Raw genomic sequence first — 17,864 nt, 5'->3', positions numbered from 1 at the left:
TTAAAAGGAGTGAAAACATATTTCAAAAATCTAAGAGTGGGGTGATTAAAAGGAGAGTCAAATGAAAGTCCCTGCATTACATGTGTACATGTAAATGGCAGAAACGCTTGGCTTCGACATTATTGTTACATTATCGTAACCAAGATTGGATTTACAAATTAACCCCCCCCCCCCTCAATTATCGGCAGGATTTTTATATCGGTAGGATTTTTCTATCACAGAGCGATTCGTCGCAAGAGTTAATTCGAAATAAGAAATCAATTTGAATACTTTGGACGCAACTCTGTTATTGTTCGTATTGTTATCATGTCCATAACAAATCATGTCCTAATACACATGATCTTGTTTTCGTTCGTACTCAGCACATACATTTTTTACTTCTCCGAGCAGTTCAGGGTGGTTCGATCACCAGGCGTAGTTCATACAATAGTGGCCGGTCTACAAACTACAGTGGCTTGCAAAGATCGGGTAATCGATTATCGATCTCCGTGTGACACTTATAACGGCGTCAAGAGCAATTCAGGTATTTGTTCATAGTCTGTGAATGCTTTATTGGTATATGGACGCGGATTAGACTTGACATTCTGCAAAGCGGATTTTATCCTGTGCAAGTATGTGACCAAGGCTAAACAACTGGTAACGTTTTTATGCATTAAAATTTCGTCTGTTTAACTTTATTTTGCTCCATGCTTTATGGTAATATCATCATGCTTTACCAGGTCTGTTTATTGATCTATTTTCAAATTCACCACTGTTCATGTTTAACATAAGTGTGAATGTAAACTGAAAATGTGATTTTGTGTTTTAATCTGCCCGCATACAAACCTAACGAATTATCTTAAACTTTGATTTTATGTATTTTAAAACAGCCGCACTGTGTCACAGTGTATTGCAAATTCGTTCTTATTTGAATAAATAGACAGTTGCATGCAATAAACTAATGTGATTTCCTTACTTAGGCATCCGATTAAAACATCCCGTCGTGAATCGAAGATTTATAAAAGTATGACTTGACAAGCTTACATGCACTCATTTCCAAAATGCACTGGATTCTTCTACAAATCGTATCAATCATACGTCATACAAATTGGAATTAATTCTATGGACGTTTAAACAGAAATATCTACCCAATGCGAGGCAACGTAACGAATTAAGTGCATGAAATATACAAATTATGCAAGCCAATTTAAGTGTTTAGTATTTCTTGTTTTCCGAAGCCTTTGTCTGTCTATTAACACACGCTCATGTTTAAATCGCCACATGGCGACAATCTCATGGCAGCTTAATGTCGGATTTCATTTTAAATGGCCTTTTCAAATAGACATTTGAGAGAATGACAACCTTATAAAAGAATTACTGATCGATAAACCACAATCTGCATCGCCCATTATGTACGACTGATTTAAATTACTAGATTTCAATTCACTTGATTGTTATAAACGTTCTTTGTGCGAATTTTCAAGTTGGTCGTTTGAATACACATGCGTTAAGATATTGATTAACTGCACTATAGTAACTTAAGTATAGTGTAAATAATATTGACCAAACTCTCTAAATCTATTTATAGTTTTCATTGATCAAAAATGAAATTTACATATATCTTTGTGTTTACATATATCTTTGTGTTTACATATATCTTTGTGTTTACATATATCTGTGTGTTTACCTACAGCATTTCAGCTTTTATTTTAATCGAAAACAAAATCAAGCGCGCGCACGGATGAAAGGTTCCTGGTCTCATGTTTTATTCATAATTAATAAATTGATAAATGTTAATACAGACGGATCAATGCGAAAGTGACAAATTTACATGAGCAAGAATTGACTTTCCACAGCGCGTGTCCAATAATAATCGAAAATTGTACGAGTAATTTAATTAACTACTGTATTTTTATTGCAAATAAGGTGTCGCCATCTACATTCAATTAATAATTCATAATAAAAGCATTCTATACATAAATGGTGACGTCACTACGTTATTGTCACCTCTATACTTAGACGCATCACGCACCTCCATTTGGAGGCGTTATGACTACGACACAAAGAAGTCCGCGGATGAATGAAGAATTTGCTTTATAAGTAAACTTTCATGTTATGATTTAAAAGTTAAGTATAATTTTGTTCAGTCTTACGGTCTTATGTTAGAAGCAATTAAAATTTTCGTAAGTTTTCAACAATTTCGCTCTTTATTCATTTTTATAAACTGTACTTTCACTTTCGGTTGTATAACAACATGTGTCCTTTATTGACGAAAGTTTGCAATAAAATAGCGTTTTCAAAACCGCTTAAAAAGTTTCAGAAGGTGTATCTGATGCGTGTTATGAATAGACACAATGTCATAGCTATATTGCCGACTAGTATGGGAACAATTTGGTATTTCAAGTGGCTCCATTTGCATTGCAAGAGAAGTTCAAATTGACTTGTTCAGTTTGTTAAATCGAGGGCTTAACGGAAAACTGCATTATCTCCTTCTTTATTTAATATGAGTTACAACAGTCTTCCGTTCACCCCTCGAAATTTTGACACCCTAATTATATATTTTTTTTAAAGTGCCTGAGATATTTTTTTCTTTAAATAAACGAGATCAATGAAAATTTTAGTACAAGCACAGCAATGATGTTCTATGATGGTCATTTTTTAGTGGAATAGTATGTTACAATAAAACAATTATAACTATTGTATTAATGAATTTAGATTAGGTGTCATCTTTATATGGGGTAGTTATTCATTATATGAGATTAGCACATTATATAGTTGAAAAATAAATAACACTTTAATGACTAAAGTAGCATAGAATATGTTGCAGGTCATAAAATGTAAAACTGAAATTGAAGAAGCTTTACAAATATTTTACACTGACAACACTGTTGGTTTTCCAAAAAAAATCCTTCCTATCTACCTGCCCTAGTTTTTTGGGGCAAATTTAAATATTATTAATATCATTGAATTAAATTATTAAAATATCAATATGTTTTGATTACATTAGCTTATTTTATTATTAATAATAATTACTTTGCAAGGAAAGTCCAATTCTGTTTTAATTAGTCTTAATTAGGTACTAGTAAAATTGAAAATATCAGTGACATCCAACACTTGGCTTATATGCGTATGAATGCATATTTTCTTTGACAGTTACATAGTACCCTATGTAATTGGATTAAAAACAACAAATAACTATAGTTCCACAACCCAGCCCATGTTGACTCAAGCTGAATTAATTCATCAATTGATCCTATTTAATTATATAAAAAACAACATGTGTAAGATTTTGAGAATATCCCATGTATTCCCCTAGTATTCCTCTAGTACACCAACATGCAGGTCTTACTAATGATTTACATGCACTCCTTAAACAGTTTAACAAAAATAATGAATGATTAATCCAAAGAAAACAACAAACAAGCTGCTTCATATAAAAATATTACATAAGCAAAATAATCATTTTATAATAAATCAAGATTATACTTCAACCAAACCATTATAAATTTATTGTGGGGTGGGGGTGGGGGGGGGGTAATGTAAGCACTAAAACTAAAATGGGGGAAATGTCTGGGGAGGGAACATCTTAGGGGGGGCGTCCGGAATTCCTGCTAAGGGCGACAGTGTTGTTAAAGTGTCTTTAGAAGAAATAACTGAAGGAAAGTACTCATTGGTGTATGCCCATCCAGAAGCATTTCTGAGCATATCAATTGGAACAGCAATATTGAGTGCATTTGAAAGAGATATAACTGTTTCATGCATTGCTTTTGGTGAAGCCCACAAGTCATGGTCCTTTTATGGTAGCTTTCTTATTAGGGAATTTTATACTTATTTTTTACTCTACAATCTAGCTCTTTTGTCATAAAATGAGAAGTTTTATTATCCAACAGGTTTTGTGTTTGAACCTCACAAATTTTATAATACCAAAGTCCCATCATATAATCATCATCACAATCAGCAGCAGCATTATCATATCATCATCATCATCGTTAGCAGCAGCATCATTGTGTTGTATTATCAGAATTAAATACAAATACAAACACAGCCATTACAACTCTTACTACTACTGCTACTAATTAATTAATTATCTACTACTACAACAAGAACAGCAACTACTACTACTGATCTTACTTCTACTACCACTAGTCTACTACTACTACTACTACTACTACAACTGCTACTACTTCTACTGCTACTACTACTACTACTACTACCACCACCACAACCACCACCACTACTACTACTACTACTACTACTACTTGGTACACCAGAACGTGTTGTCCATGGAGACGATAATGAGAACTTCCAGAGTATTGATCGAACCCACGCCCAGCGGACATCATTCTCTACACCATAGCGACCATGAATTAATATTTGACGCCATGTACAATATAATTCACCTTATTACAAAAAACATGGAATTCACAAAATGACTTAAAATGCTTTAAAATTAAAGGCAAATTTGAAATTTGAAACAAAACAACCTAAGCAATACATAATAAGAAACACTACATTATTGAAACACTGATACCATGAACATTTTAGGGTGTAACACCTTATGTACATGTACCAGACCTTTTATGTACTACCGGTACTTTGAAACTTTATGTACCACCTACATAAAATATAGGTGTTATTGTCCATTTATTCATAGCAGTCCTAATGAATTAAGGTCATTCTCTAAACATGATTAAAGTCTAAAGAAGGAAATAATTTGATTTTTTTACAGTTTGAACATTATGGTCATTCTCTCTACTCTTCAAAGTATCACATTTCAATTATACAATATAATACAAACATTTTACACTTTATAATCCTTAGTCAGGATAAGATAAGAGACAAATGAATTTTTATAATTTACTTCAATTTCAGGTAAGACTAATAAATCATTTATTAAGTACTACATGTACTTGGGCTAATAAATTAAACTTAGACACTAAGTGACACTTAGACAATCTGACAAAATATAAAATCTATGGCCAATATATAAGTCTTAATTCATAAATACTATCACACAAAATACATTTCATCAATAACACACATTCATATTAAATTAGTTATCTCTTTATATTATAAATATGGTACATAAAGTGTCAGATAGTGGTACATAAAGTGTCGGTACATAAACGGACTGGTACGTAATGTGTGACATTCAACATTTTAAAAATCAGTTAACAATATATGGACTTCATTGTTTTGCATATACGCAATCAAAGCATATTTATTAAAAATTAAAACACACTGTTCATGGCTGTATCTTTTTATTTATACATGCATAAACTATTCTGGCTATTAATACATTTTTAAAATTATATATAAACAAGAGCACCACATTATGGGTGCCAAGCTAGGCTGCGGTGCAGTTTTGAATAAATGAAATTTATTAAAAGAATTTTAAGAGGTTAGTTACCTTGACCTTTGACCGAGTGACCCCAAAATGGGTGTGGTGTGTAGAAATCATCACGGTGCATATACATGTGAGGTTTCAATGTTATAGGTGGAAGCACTTTGATTTTAGAGCCGATGTTAAGATTTTAGCACGACGCGGACATCTGACGACGAGCTATGACAATACCTAGGGTTTTCCCCGAAAACAGCCGAGCTAAAATTGAGCGCCATTAGTCCAAATTTTTGACGCTCTTAAATATTAAGCTACTTTTTATATGGGTAATATTTGGAGCAAAGAATTTAGCCCATATAAAAAGTATCTCTAAATTCTTTGCGCGTCTTATAAATAAGACTAGAGCGCCATATAAATTAAATGGAAAACATACAACATTATGTCAAGAAGAATAAAGCTGTAAAAATCTCACCTGCTCATCTTTGATGTTGCAATTAGCACATTCAGCATTTTCAGTATCTACTAAATAAATATATGAAAGTGCCAAATGTCCAAGATACTATGACGTCCTCCTCAAAATGTTAGATCCTTTGAACTCCATTTATTTTATCCCTGATTAATCCTCTCACACATGAGGCCTACATGTAAGATTCCTTGTAATGTTCACAGCGTTTATTTTAAATCGTTTACGTTCTCAAATTTCAGCAGGTATTTAATTATAAATATTTATTAATGATTTTGATTTATTTACTATTTCGAAGATACAGTCTTGCAACGTGTTTAGTTAGTCTAAGTTACGTGTTTAGTGATTCTTACAAACAATAGACTGACATGAAAAGTGGCTCCTTTTGAAGCATAAACTGCATCCATGTATATATTACAGCTGGCCCGGTTTGATGGGGCCTGTTTTTGATAATAATTAATTACCATTTTTCACTTCCGTGTTTATTATGTTTACCAACGCCATGATGGAAAAAAGTCCGTTTCCCACAATGCTTAGCGCGCATTCACACAGGTCAGTAAGACCGGTGTGACACAATGTAATAAAAGGGTTATCGTTTATATCAGCTTACTGTATCAGATGTTCCGTTCCACACTACCGGTATTTGATTAAGCTTGAACAGGAAACGGTCGATATTTTTGTCAAAGGTGTTTTTGCTTTGAATTAATCCAATTCGATATTTTCAAGTTTATTAACGATCATCACTACCCTATGAACCACATTCACAAATATATTAGCGCGACTAATAACACCATGTCAACGACCACATAAAATTATATTAAGGAATAATTTAACCACATCAACAAACACCTCACCCACATCAACGACCATCACAACCATTTTAACGACCACCACAACCGATCACCTCTACCTTATGAACAACCAATTCAACCAATATCAGCGACCGACACAATTGCAGCAATAAAACCTTCAACATTAGCATGGAACACATAACACATATCAAGGAACTCAACCAAATAAACCAGTTACCACTCAGATACGTATTTTTACACATTTATTGCCCCTTAGAAAGTTAAATTTAATTTAAGACTTTTTATACTAAATTCAAGCTTTAAAGGCCCAGTCTCACTATGATGTCGGTGGAGCCCCGGTGCGTGATCCGGGTTGAACCGGGGCTCTACCGTGATGAACCGGGGCTCTACCGGGATGAACCGGGGCTCCACCGGGAACGACTGGGATGAACCGGGAACAACCGAGGCTCCACCGGAAAAGTATTATAATGTTTAATACCTCCACGATGAACCGGGAGTCACCGGGAAGGACCGGTAACGACCGGCGCGGCACCGAGAACAACCGAGACGGCACCGGGAATAACCGGGACGGCACCGAAGCACCACCGGGGCCCATACAGACCCGGCAGAGCTTCGGCAACGCCCCGGTTGTCGCCGGTGGGCCCCGGTGAATGCCGACAGAGTTCCGGTATAGCTATGGTACATCCGTAATTCGGCGCTATGCCGGGACGCCACCGGAATTTACCGGGGCTCCGCCTGGGCATTACCGGCGACGACAGGAGTTAAACCGGGGCGTTGCCGTAGCTCTGCCGGGGTCTCATGCCGGTATAGCCCCGGTGAGTGCCGGTGAAGTTACGGTATACCGGGGCTCTGCCGGGACGCTGCCGGCTTTCACCGGGGCTCCACCTGGGCATTTCCGGCGACAACCGTGGCTCTGCCGCGGCTTCACTGGGATAAACCGTAGCTAGTCCGGGGTTGACCGGGACTCTGCCGGGTTGTTGTCAGGCTTCAACCGTGGCGGCACCGGGAAATAGTGTGACCGCGTTAAAAAGTTATCGTCGGTCGACCGGCGTTAGCAAACCGGGATGGACCGGAGCTCTATCGGCAATAGCGAGACTTGGGCACAACCTTTAGATACTGATGAGCAGCAAACAGAATAAAACCTGAACAGACTGCGTGGTACTCGCAGGCTATTCTGGTATTTTTGCTGTTTGCACATAACCATTATCACTTTGCTACTGAGTGGGAAAAGGTTAATTACCACAACAGCATCCCGATTCACAAAAAAACTGTAACAACCAACAACGCATAATTTAAACAACCACAAAGCAACAAACAATGAGCATCACACTAGCAATTATTATAACAGCGACTTACAAGATAGCAATGTATATGAACAATACAACAATATCCCTTAAAGGGCAGTTTTGCAAAATGACGATTCAAATAATTGTCATAGGTTTAAAAAAGAAGTGTACATAATGTTTAAACAGCAAAACAAAACTTTTGACTAAAACAAAATTATTTGTATAAAAAATATTATAAAACGTTTTCAACGCTTAAGTCGAAAGTTGTGTATACCATCCGTTAATCAACATCAACTTTGTATTTATATGTAGATTTACCAACATGTATCGTAAATAAGGATAAACTTAGTTACACGGCAACTATGTGATTGTATTTAGTTTGCGTATACATGTATACTATATTGTGTAATTTTGGGCCGATGGCCTGTATTTACTTAAATAAAATTGTTTGAGTTTGAGTTGCTTTTGCACGATGATTTAGAAAATAAGTGTATTACTAATTAAGAGTTATTGATTCGCACTTAATTTACAGCGTGGCATTATTCGCACTTAATTTACAGCGTGGCACTAATGCGCACTTAAGTTACAGCGTGTGACTTGCTTTTGTTTCAAGAGGTTCGGGTTCGAATACCGAGTAAGGCGATATTTTTTTATTCAGCGTGTTTTCTTGCTACTATAATAAATGTAGACTATTAAACACATTTTATATTTATTTGTAAACATATTAAAGAGATTTTCAAAATTAAGAAAACCCGTGAGCACGTCCCTTACAACGATGTGTACAGTTACATCACAAAACAGCACCTGCAGTTAAAGTACCTGTAGTTAATGTTTGTAGTCTGTTATTTATCAAGTGGAGTTTAACAAATATAAACCGTTCGCAACGGGATAAAATGGCAATATTAAAATATGTTTTCTTGTATTATTTTTATAAACTTTGTAGTATCTTTCTCTACATTTTTCAATTTATTATATTGAATGTCATACTTTAAAATGTTTCAAAATATATAACAGGTCCTTTTAAAGTTAAAAGCCATAACACAAATCATGCAATAACTAATAATTTATTAATGGGTTTCTTCCGTCCGTCTTTCTGTCTGCGGAAGGTTAATTAAATATTTCAGTGTCGTCTAGAACCAACACAACTTGATAATCGTTCTGAAAAATCGGACTTTATGCGATCCCAATTATCATCCAACATCGCTTTAGGCCGCAATAAATTGATAAGGTGTTCCGACTTGCAGAACCTAAAAATCATATCGTGAAATATAAATAATTTGTTAAATAGCATTCGCACCCGATATTTATTCGACGAGCAATTTTTCTTTTCAATTTTGATAAACCTATATTTTGATAAAAAAGCCTGTTTATGTTTCGTTTAAAGAACCATGGTAAAAAACACGACCTTTTTAGTCATTATGCCGTTTCTTAAACGAGAAAATAAGAAACACGATAGTTTAAACATATTTTATTCCCAAAATAATCACAAATCTACAAAATATACATAGAAATACAACTATTTTGAAAAAAGGTAGAACCTTAGTTCTAAAAACATTATAAGTGGTCTTTCCCTGTTTTATTAGCTCACATGAGCACAACGTGCTCATGGTGAGCTGTTGTGATCGCCTTTTGTCCGTCGTCCGTCGTGCGTTGTGCGTTGTCCGTTGTTCGACGTCAACATTTGCCTTGTTCACTCTCTAGAGGCCACATTTATCGTCCAATCTTCATGAAATTTGGTCAGAAGATTGTTTTCAAGGATATCTTGAATGAGTTCGAAAATGGTTACGTTTGCTTGAAAAACATGGCTGCCAAGGGGCGGGGCATTTTTCCTAATATGGCTGTATATGGCTTTAGTAAAATCTTGTTAACACTCTAGAGGCCACATTTATTGTCTGATCTTTATGAAACTTGGTCAGAAGATTCATCCCAATAATATCTTGGACGAGTTCGAAAATGATGCCGGTTGGTTGAAAAACATGGTCGCCAGGGGGCGGGGCATTTTTCCTTATATGGCTAGATAGAGTAAAACCTTGTTAACACTCTAGAGGCCACATTTATTTTCCGATCTTCATGAAACTTGCTCAGAAGATTTGTTCCACTAATATCTTTGATGAGTTCAAAAATGGTAACCTTTGATTGAAAAACATGGCTGCCAAGGGGCGGGGCATTTTTCCTTATATGGCTATATATGACTATAGTTAAATCTTGTTAACACTCTAGAGACCACATTTATTGTCCAATCTTAATGAAACTTGGTCAGAAGATTCATCCCAATAATATCTTAGACGAGTTCGAAAATGATGCCGGTTGGTTGAAAAACATGGCCGCCAGGGGGTAAGGCATTTTTCCTTATATGGCTATAGTAAAACCTTGTTAACACTCTAGAGGCCACATTTATTGTCTAATCTTGATGAAATATGGTCAGAAGATTTGTCTTAATGATATCTTGGATGAGTTTGAAAATGATTACGTTTGCTTGAATAACATGGCCGCCAAGGGGTGGGGGATTTTTCCTTATATGGCTATATAAGGCTTTGATAAAATCTTGTTAACACTCTAGAGGCCACATTTATAGTCCGATCTTCATGAAACTCGATCAGAAATTCATCCCAATAATATCTTGGACGAGTTCAAAAATGATGCCGGTTGGTTGAAAAACATGGCCACCACAGGGACGGGGCTATTTTGCTTATATGGCTATAGTAAAACCTTGTTAACACTCTAGAGGTCACATTTATTTTCCGATCATCATGAAACTTGGTCAGAAGATTTGTTCCAATGATATCTTGGATGAGTTGGAAAATGGCTTTGGTTGCTTTAAAAACATGGCCACCAGGGGCGGGGCATTTTTCCTTATATGGCTATATATGGCTATAGTAAAACCTTGTTAACACTCTAGATTCCACATTTATTGTCCAATCTTCATGAAATTTGGTCAGCAGATTGGTCTCAATGATATCTGGGATGAAATCGAAAATAATTATGTTTGCTTGAAAAAAATGGCTTCCAAGGGGCGGGGCATTTTTCCTTATATGGCTTTAGTAAAATCTTGTTAACACTCTAGAGGCCACATTTACTGTCCGATCTTCATGAAACTTGGTCAGAAGATTCATCCCAATAATATCTTGGATGAGTTCAAAAATGATGCCGGTTGGTTGAAAAACATGGCTGCCAGGGGGCGGGGCATTTTTCCTTATATGGCTATAGTAAAACCTTGTTAACACTCTAGAGGCCACATTTATTTTCCGATCTTCGTGAAACTTGGTCAGAAGATTTTCCCCAATAATATCTTGTTATCTCAGGTGAGCGACTTTGGGCCTTTCAGGCCCTCTTGTTATTTACATTACAGGCACACAATAGGCACAAAGCCGACAAACTAACAGATATTACTGATTTTCTAAAACCGATATGATTTGATTGAATAGTTTGAAATGATTGACGAGTAGCAATGTCAAGTATTTTGCAGAAATGTGAGAATATTAAATTTTTTGGTCGTTCAACTGTGATTATATACCGCGTAAACATCGCTCCATTTCTGGGGGATTAAAATCCGTCAAACAACCGATCCCTTTGACGTGGCCTTTCCTTGACCCTGGCCTAATTCTGTCATGGAATTATTGAAACCATCTATTCGTAAGAGATTAAGTACCGGTAGATGAAAACGTTATGTATGGCATAAACACCACTTGCTACAACTCTATGGTGCACATCGTTTGCTAACGGCAATTTCTTATGCATTAACCAACCATTAGTTTGCCATTGACTTTGACTAATAAATAGGATAATAAATAATAAACTCAGCATCCACCGGTGGCATGTGCATGCATTTAGCGCACAATTTAATTTATTGTTATTTCCGTACAGGATCGGTACCATGGTGTTTGGAGAACTCTGCTCGGAAATGGAGGCCATCATTACTCACGTGGTACACAGTCCGGATCATTTGGCTCTGGAAGAGCTGAACAAAGCTTCGCATCTGTTCGACCAAGAAATATTGATAGGTGAGATCTGAGATTGAATAGCCTTCATAAGTCTGACTTGTTATTACCGGTAGTTTGATTAATAATTCATCGCGAATTACATTTTAACTATGTCAAATGCCGATTTTAAAATTCGATAATTTACCATCTGAATTTGACCAATTTTTGCAAACGCTTCCACAGCATTGTCCATTTGAATGCAACTAAATTAAATGTTTATTCAACCACTGTTGCCAGTCACCGCTATTCAACCACTGTAGTCAGTCACCGCTATTCAACCACTGTAGCCAGTCACCGCATGTTGAGCTGTTTAGTCTGTTAACTTAAGATCGCATACAATCGCTAAGTAAACGTGTTTTTGAAGTCATTTAAATAAACAATTATCGTTGATTTTTCCAGTTAAGCAATTGCTGTGGTGAAACGTTTACTTGATCTGATATTAAAAAAATTAAATTTTTGTCGGTTTCTTTTCTCTTGTAATCGCAAACTGATCTCAATATTCATCTAATTCCTCTGGGTGATGCCTTTGGTGCATGTTCGAGTCTTGGAGCTTGAAGTATGAACCTGCATGCAAATGGGAACTATGTCACATGTATTAGATATACATCATAGCACTGATTAATTTAAAAATAACTCAGTTTTGTTGAGGCGTCACCGTATTCGTGTGTACATGTGTAATTTAAGTGTTGAGCACTTTAAACAGACATGCAAACGTTTATGAAAGTAGAATCCACGAATTTAAATTTTAATATTGAATTGTCCGTTTTGAAATTATAATATCATTTCATAAAATGATATTGTCCATTTCAGACTGCACGACAATAACAAACCATTGCATCTGCGCGGAGAACTTCGAGTACTTCCGGAAGCCTGATCACGTGATCCAGTGTCTAAAGAAGGGCTCATGCTTTCATTGTCAGCGCTACAAGTAAACTACTTTTAGTTCGCTTGCATGGGTGACGATTATGAATTTCATTATGAGTTTATGAACCCGAACTTTAATTTGCAGACAAAATACATTGTTACTTGAGTCGTATTTGTCTATAATCTATACTTTACCAGTCCTAATAATGTTTATTATTAAACGTTAAACCGTGTAAATTGTAAACAAGAAATATCTTTAAAAAAGATATACGGCGTTGATTGTGGTTGGAGTTTATGAAAGGTAGAGTTCAATGAATGAGATCAAGGATAGCGAATGTCTTTTTCTGTGCAGTTCTTAGCTGCATCACACGCAGTACGGGATGTTACGCGGAGTTTTTGCGGCTTATTTTACATTATTACATATTGCTGGTCATAACCCTATAGATACAAAACAGAAAACCAAAAGAAGAATGGAAGTGAAATTAAAACATATGAGTCAACCGGCCACACGCGAAGTATCCGTACGTATTTGAAATATTTATACGCGCGTTCTTCGAACAAACCTGTTTTAGTGGTTTGTCGGGCATTGCTATTTGATTCGAGTATTAACAGTATCGAGAATCATCGCGCTCATGCTAAATACATTAGTCAATATGGTGGAATAATTCTTGTTAAATAAATTAAAAATAATATTTATCTTGGTATTGTTGAAAACACATTAAGAATCTATTATTGACAAACCATTATTATATCGCTGGATATCTTCATTTAACATCTTTCTGGTCTAAAGAAAATTCCAGTTCACCTAGTTCACGCTATAGCGTCTTTATTATATAACGATTATTTTACTGGCCGCGAACTCCGGTCAGCACATAAGGTAGTCGTGAAGACGCAGCGATGACCTGTATATAAAGTCTGACATTCACACACACTAACCGCGAACTGACGAAGGTGTAGAATCTAAGCACAAATTGTATTGATGTGAAGAGTTAAGTATAAAACTGTTCTATCTATCATGCCTTTTCATAAGAGATAACATTGTTTCATGCTGAACACGCAGTTAAACAGTGTTAGAAAGACGCGGCCATGTTTCCAATGTTCTGGTGGTATTCTCAGCCAATGGACTAAATGAAGTGTATTCATTCGTGGGTAGCCGCGGGCATTTTTATGCATGTAACCTAAAGGTCACCTAATGTCAAAAGTGACGTTAAACAGCTTTGCCGAAAAAATATTAATATAAATACAAATAAAAGGGCAACGGATACTTAAAGTGGGATTTTTTCGGTTATGATGTTGATTTTCGGTTTTCTATAAGTTTACGGTTTGATATCCGAAAAACGTATTTCATTCTGTTACCGGTATGGCTTTGCACTTATTCTTACAGTTGTAATCGTTATATCGTTGTTTATCGTTAACCATTGTGTACACACCGGTCTTACATGTATGTATAGAATGATCGTTAACAGTAAAACTGAAAAAAATATTATATTTTCTCCCCAGGTGCATGGACCGGAAGTACGACACGGTTACCGCCTCCAGCCGCCTCATCCACATCGCCGCTGCCGCCGGCAGGTTTGAAGTGTTGTGGTTCCTACATCGGGCCGGCTGCAGCCTCGAAACCACTTCCGGGATATTCGAACTTCGCCCTCTGCATTTAGCTATCATACATGGTCATTTCAACATATTCTGTTATCTTCTTGCACAAAAGGTATTGGCAGTCCACTGTTGAAATATTGAATGTTGTGGAATTTCTATGTTCATATAAATGAACATCACAGTGAATGGAATTTATACCAACACTTTACAGTGCCAGACATATAATTATGCATTCATTTACAATATTTTCGCATACTTGTCACATACGTTTTTCCAGTTTTCAATGGTAGCAAATGTTTAATAAAAACGCAAGCATGTGCTTCTGCTGTAAAACATAAGGAAACCTCTGCGTATATTAAAACTCATTTCTATGACTTACTTAAAAATACTTACCAATTTAGGCAAATGTTGGATTTGTGGACGATCATGACGCTCATACAATTAATGAGCTACAGTGAACGATGCACTTATAGTTGTGTCCTTATCGGAGTTTTCTGTTTTCTAGGTTGACGTCAATGCCGTTATGAAATCACATGGGACGTCATTCTCCCCTTTGATGCTCGCCGTTAAATACCACCGGGATGATATGGTGCGCAATCTTTTGATGGTCCGCGAAATAAACCCGTCCTACCGGAACTCACTTCGGCAGTCGTCGGTTCTGTTCGCCGTGCAAAACAACGATATTGACTTAGTGAACCTGTTGCTTAGCGCCGAGGACATGCATAGCAACAAGCTGAGTGAGACTGACGGACGGTCTAGACACCTTCACCATCCTTGTGCCATTTTGGAGACATTGCAACAAGGTAAACCAAAAACGAAGAATTATAGGGGCGCATTGTAGTAGTTGTCAAACACAATGTGAAAATCAGGTCAATCGCAAACATGCATTTGATATTTTTGCATTTAGGTCTGAACGACGTTTATCAGCTGTCTTCTTTGCTATGTGTTACACCCAGTTCGTTTTAACAGTACTTTCCACATATTTATATTTACCGACGTTGGTATCTATGAAGTGAAATGTAACAATGTTGTTGAAAAATTGGTCTCTTAATAAATACCAACGTGGTGTAATGCAATCCAAATGAATATAAATTAAAAGTACCGAATATACACAAGTATGTTCATTATGAACGTTCTTCGTTCAAAAATTAAACGAGTAAATAACTACTGTATATTGGCTTAAAAAAAGATACAAAATGTAGCGTTTTTTCAGATAACGACGTTGTCTTGAAGACGTTACTAGACAACGGATGTCCGGCTGAATATGTGTTCCAAGGATACTATTGGCAGACGACAGCTCTCGTATTGTCGGCCATTTTGAATTCCTACAAATGTTTGGAACTCCTCGTCGATTATGGTGCAAACGTTGACGTAGGCGTTTGCGGAACGGCGCTTCAATGGGCGCTGCATTTAGACTGGACCGAAAGCGTTAACGTACTGCGCAACGCGCAGTTCAAACATATTCTGTCTGAATTCGACGACAACGGTAACTCTTTTGAAAGTAATTCGATCAATTCATCCATTGACGACGAAATTAAGGACGATGATAACAATAATGAAACTGATTCAGAAAGATATGTGTGTGAACTAGATGACCCAACGCTTAGTCCACTTATATCAATATGGAGATTTGTTCAATGGATTAACATCACAGAGCCTATTAGACGGCTAGTCGAAAAAGGTCATGATGTCAATGTACAGGATAAGTTTGGGCGGACTGGTTTACATTATGCCGTGGAAGAGCAAAGTGTTTCCGGCGTGCGCGCGCTATTATCACTAGGTGCTAACTGTAACATTCCAGATGTTTGCGGGGGAACTCCTTTTTGGCACGCCGTGTACTGGAACAAGCTGAGTATGATCAATGAACTCATGTTTGCAAACGTCGTAATGGAGTGTAGTGCGCGAGAGTCTGCATACAAAATCGGACTTCCTCCATATTATGGAGTTATAGAACCGAATGCTCAACAATTGTCAACACTTGGCGTTGCCGTAAAGAAAAACTTCGTTTATACGGCGCGTCTTCTTTTAGAATCCGGATACGACGTGTCGAATGAAGATTTAGATGAATTAATGTGCTTTGCCAAACCAGAAGTGAAAAGCATTTTGCGTCATTATTCTAGTCATGCGCCATCTTTGTTTGCGTGCGCGCGCAACTTCGTGCGCAAAAGATGTGCGCGGCGGTTGCACCGATTAGTTGCGGAGGTGGAGTTGCCCTACCGTGTTCGTGACTGTCTTTTACTGCGAGACTTAATACATCTGAAAGTGGAACCTGCGTTGCTGTGAAATTGTCTTCATTGTGCTTTAAAGCTCGAAACGGACATAAGCCCAACACTTGATATGGATTTTAGATTGATTATTTATATTATGCGTCCACTCCTAAACAACTTAAAAAACATTCCGTAAATAATCATAAAGCTTAGTACGACATCTATGCATTACCGTTTTACCCGTGCCTTTGAACTATCGGCCAATAAACATGTACATGTATATGAAGTTTTTAAAGTGTGTCAAGTTTATTCGTTATCATGTCGTGTGCTGTCATACGTATATGCATTCTTAGACAGTTATTGCAAACATGTCTAATATATTGAGTAAAACACAAAAATATACACGCGCATATAGTGATGCTTATTTTCAAATCGAGACTGTGGAAATGAACAAGCTACACTTTTTGTCACAGTGAAAACGTCAGTTTTCCCTTGTTTTCCGACTAAATAAGTTTAGACGTCGTAGCTAACTTATATAAGGATTATTGTTTTAAGCTCTGAATAACACATGGAGCTTTAGGTTGCTTAAACATTGCATAATAAACAATTTTGAAATTGACTTGGCCGTCTTATTGTATTTGATGCATGGCGCTGGAACATTCTCTCGACAACCGCGTTAATATTTGAACTATAACACAAAGCGGTATCTTTATTTATGGCAATAGACACGCTTCGAGTTAAAGATACGTTTTTTTATCTTTCAATTGACATTAGTGTTGGAACAAATAATTTCATGGGTTTCCGAAGCATTTTACGTAATTGATTAGTTTTGTGTGTGTGACCCGACAATATATTTCTTATAAAAAAACGTGTATTTAGCACACTTTATTTATTGAGGTCAACAGAAGTACAGTTTTGTCTATTTCTCTATTTCGCACATTTCGGCGAAGTTCTATTGAAATCGGACTTTTTTTGGCATTGGCGTTTGATATTTTAGTCAGGTGGTACATGCGTTGTGTCTAACATTTTTATTTTAGATGGATTTTCTTTCATTAACTTTCTAATATGATAAAATGATATAATAAAAAATAGTTTTAAATATTACGAATGAAAGGTATTATATATATTTTTGTGAACAACAAACCTAAATAAATATATAAAGATAGTGTTAGTTTTGTGCAGAGCGTTTCTGTAGTTTTTTTTGACGAGTCTTTAAAACACGTCACGTATCACAATACACATATTGCTCTATGCAAACTTTTAGAGTTATATTTACTGAAAACTTGGGCGCAAAATGTTTTTGTATCATGATGAAACAATAACACAAAATCATTAC

The 17,864-nt window shown here is 36.3% G+C and overlaps 1 protein-coding gene across 3 annotated transcripts; it reads left to right on the top strand.

Annotated features, from left to right (window-relative positions):
• The first annotated feature begins 400 nt into the window (after nucleotides 1–400).
• LOC127866934 (putative ankyrin repeat protein RF_0381) lies at nucleotides 401–17,147 on the top strand. Of its 3 annotated transcripts, none has more exons than XM_052407801.1 (6): nucleotides 401–523; nucleotides 11,746–11,882; nucleotides 12,672–12,789; nucleotides 14,226–14,433; nucleotides 14,827–15,124; nucleotides 15,535–17,147. In XM_052407801.1, the coding sequence occupies exons 2-6, from the start codon at nucleotides 11,756–11,758 to the stop codon at nucleotides 16,602–16,604; spliced, it is 1,821 nt and encodes a 606-aa protein (XP_052263761.1). In that variant the 5' UTR covers nucleotides 401–523; nucleotides 11,746–11,755; the 3' UTR covers nucleotides 16,605–17,147. The 3 variants fall into 3 exon arrangements, with proteins under 3 accessions (XP_052263761.1, XP_052263760.1, XP_052263759.1); XM_052407800.1 differs by having other exon boundaries at nucleotides 412–611; XM_052407799.1 differs by having other exon boundaries at nucleotides 412–636.
• The last annotated feature ends 717 nt before the right edge of the window (nucleotides 17,148–17,864 follow it).

Source organism: Dreissena polymorpha, chromosome 2 (genome assembly GCF_020536995.1).
Source record: "Dreissena polymorpha isolate Duluth1 chromosome 2, UMN_Dpol_1.0, whole genome shotgun sequence".
Lineage (NCBI taxonomy): Eukaryota > Metazoa > Mollusca > Bivalvia > Myida > Dreissenidae > Dreissena > Dreissena polymorpha.
Note: the sequence above shows the minus strand (reverse complement) of the source record. Positions and strands in the feature narration are given on the sequence as shown.

Excerpts from the sequence above, each read along its gene's own strand:
- LOC127866934 (XM_052407801.1), top strand. The coding sequence starts at position 11,756 with ATGGTGTTTGGAGAACTCTGCTCGGAAATGGAGGCCATCATTACTCAC. Across the intron at positions 11,883-12,671 it reads CGACCAAGAAATATTGATAG|ACTGCACGACAATAACAAAC; the intron begins GTGAGATCTGAG and ends TGTCCATTTCAG. Across the intron at positions 15,125-15,534 it reads TTTGGAGACATTGCAACAAG|ATAACGACGTTGTCTTGAAG; the intron begins GTAAACCAAAAA and ends GCGTTTTTTCAG.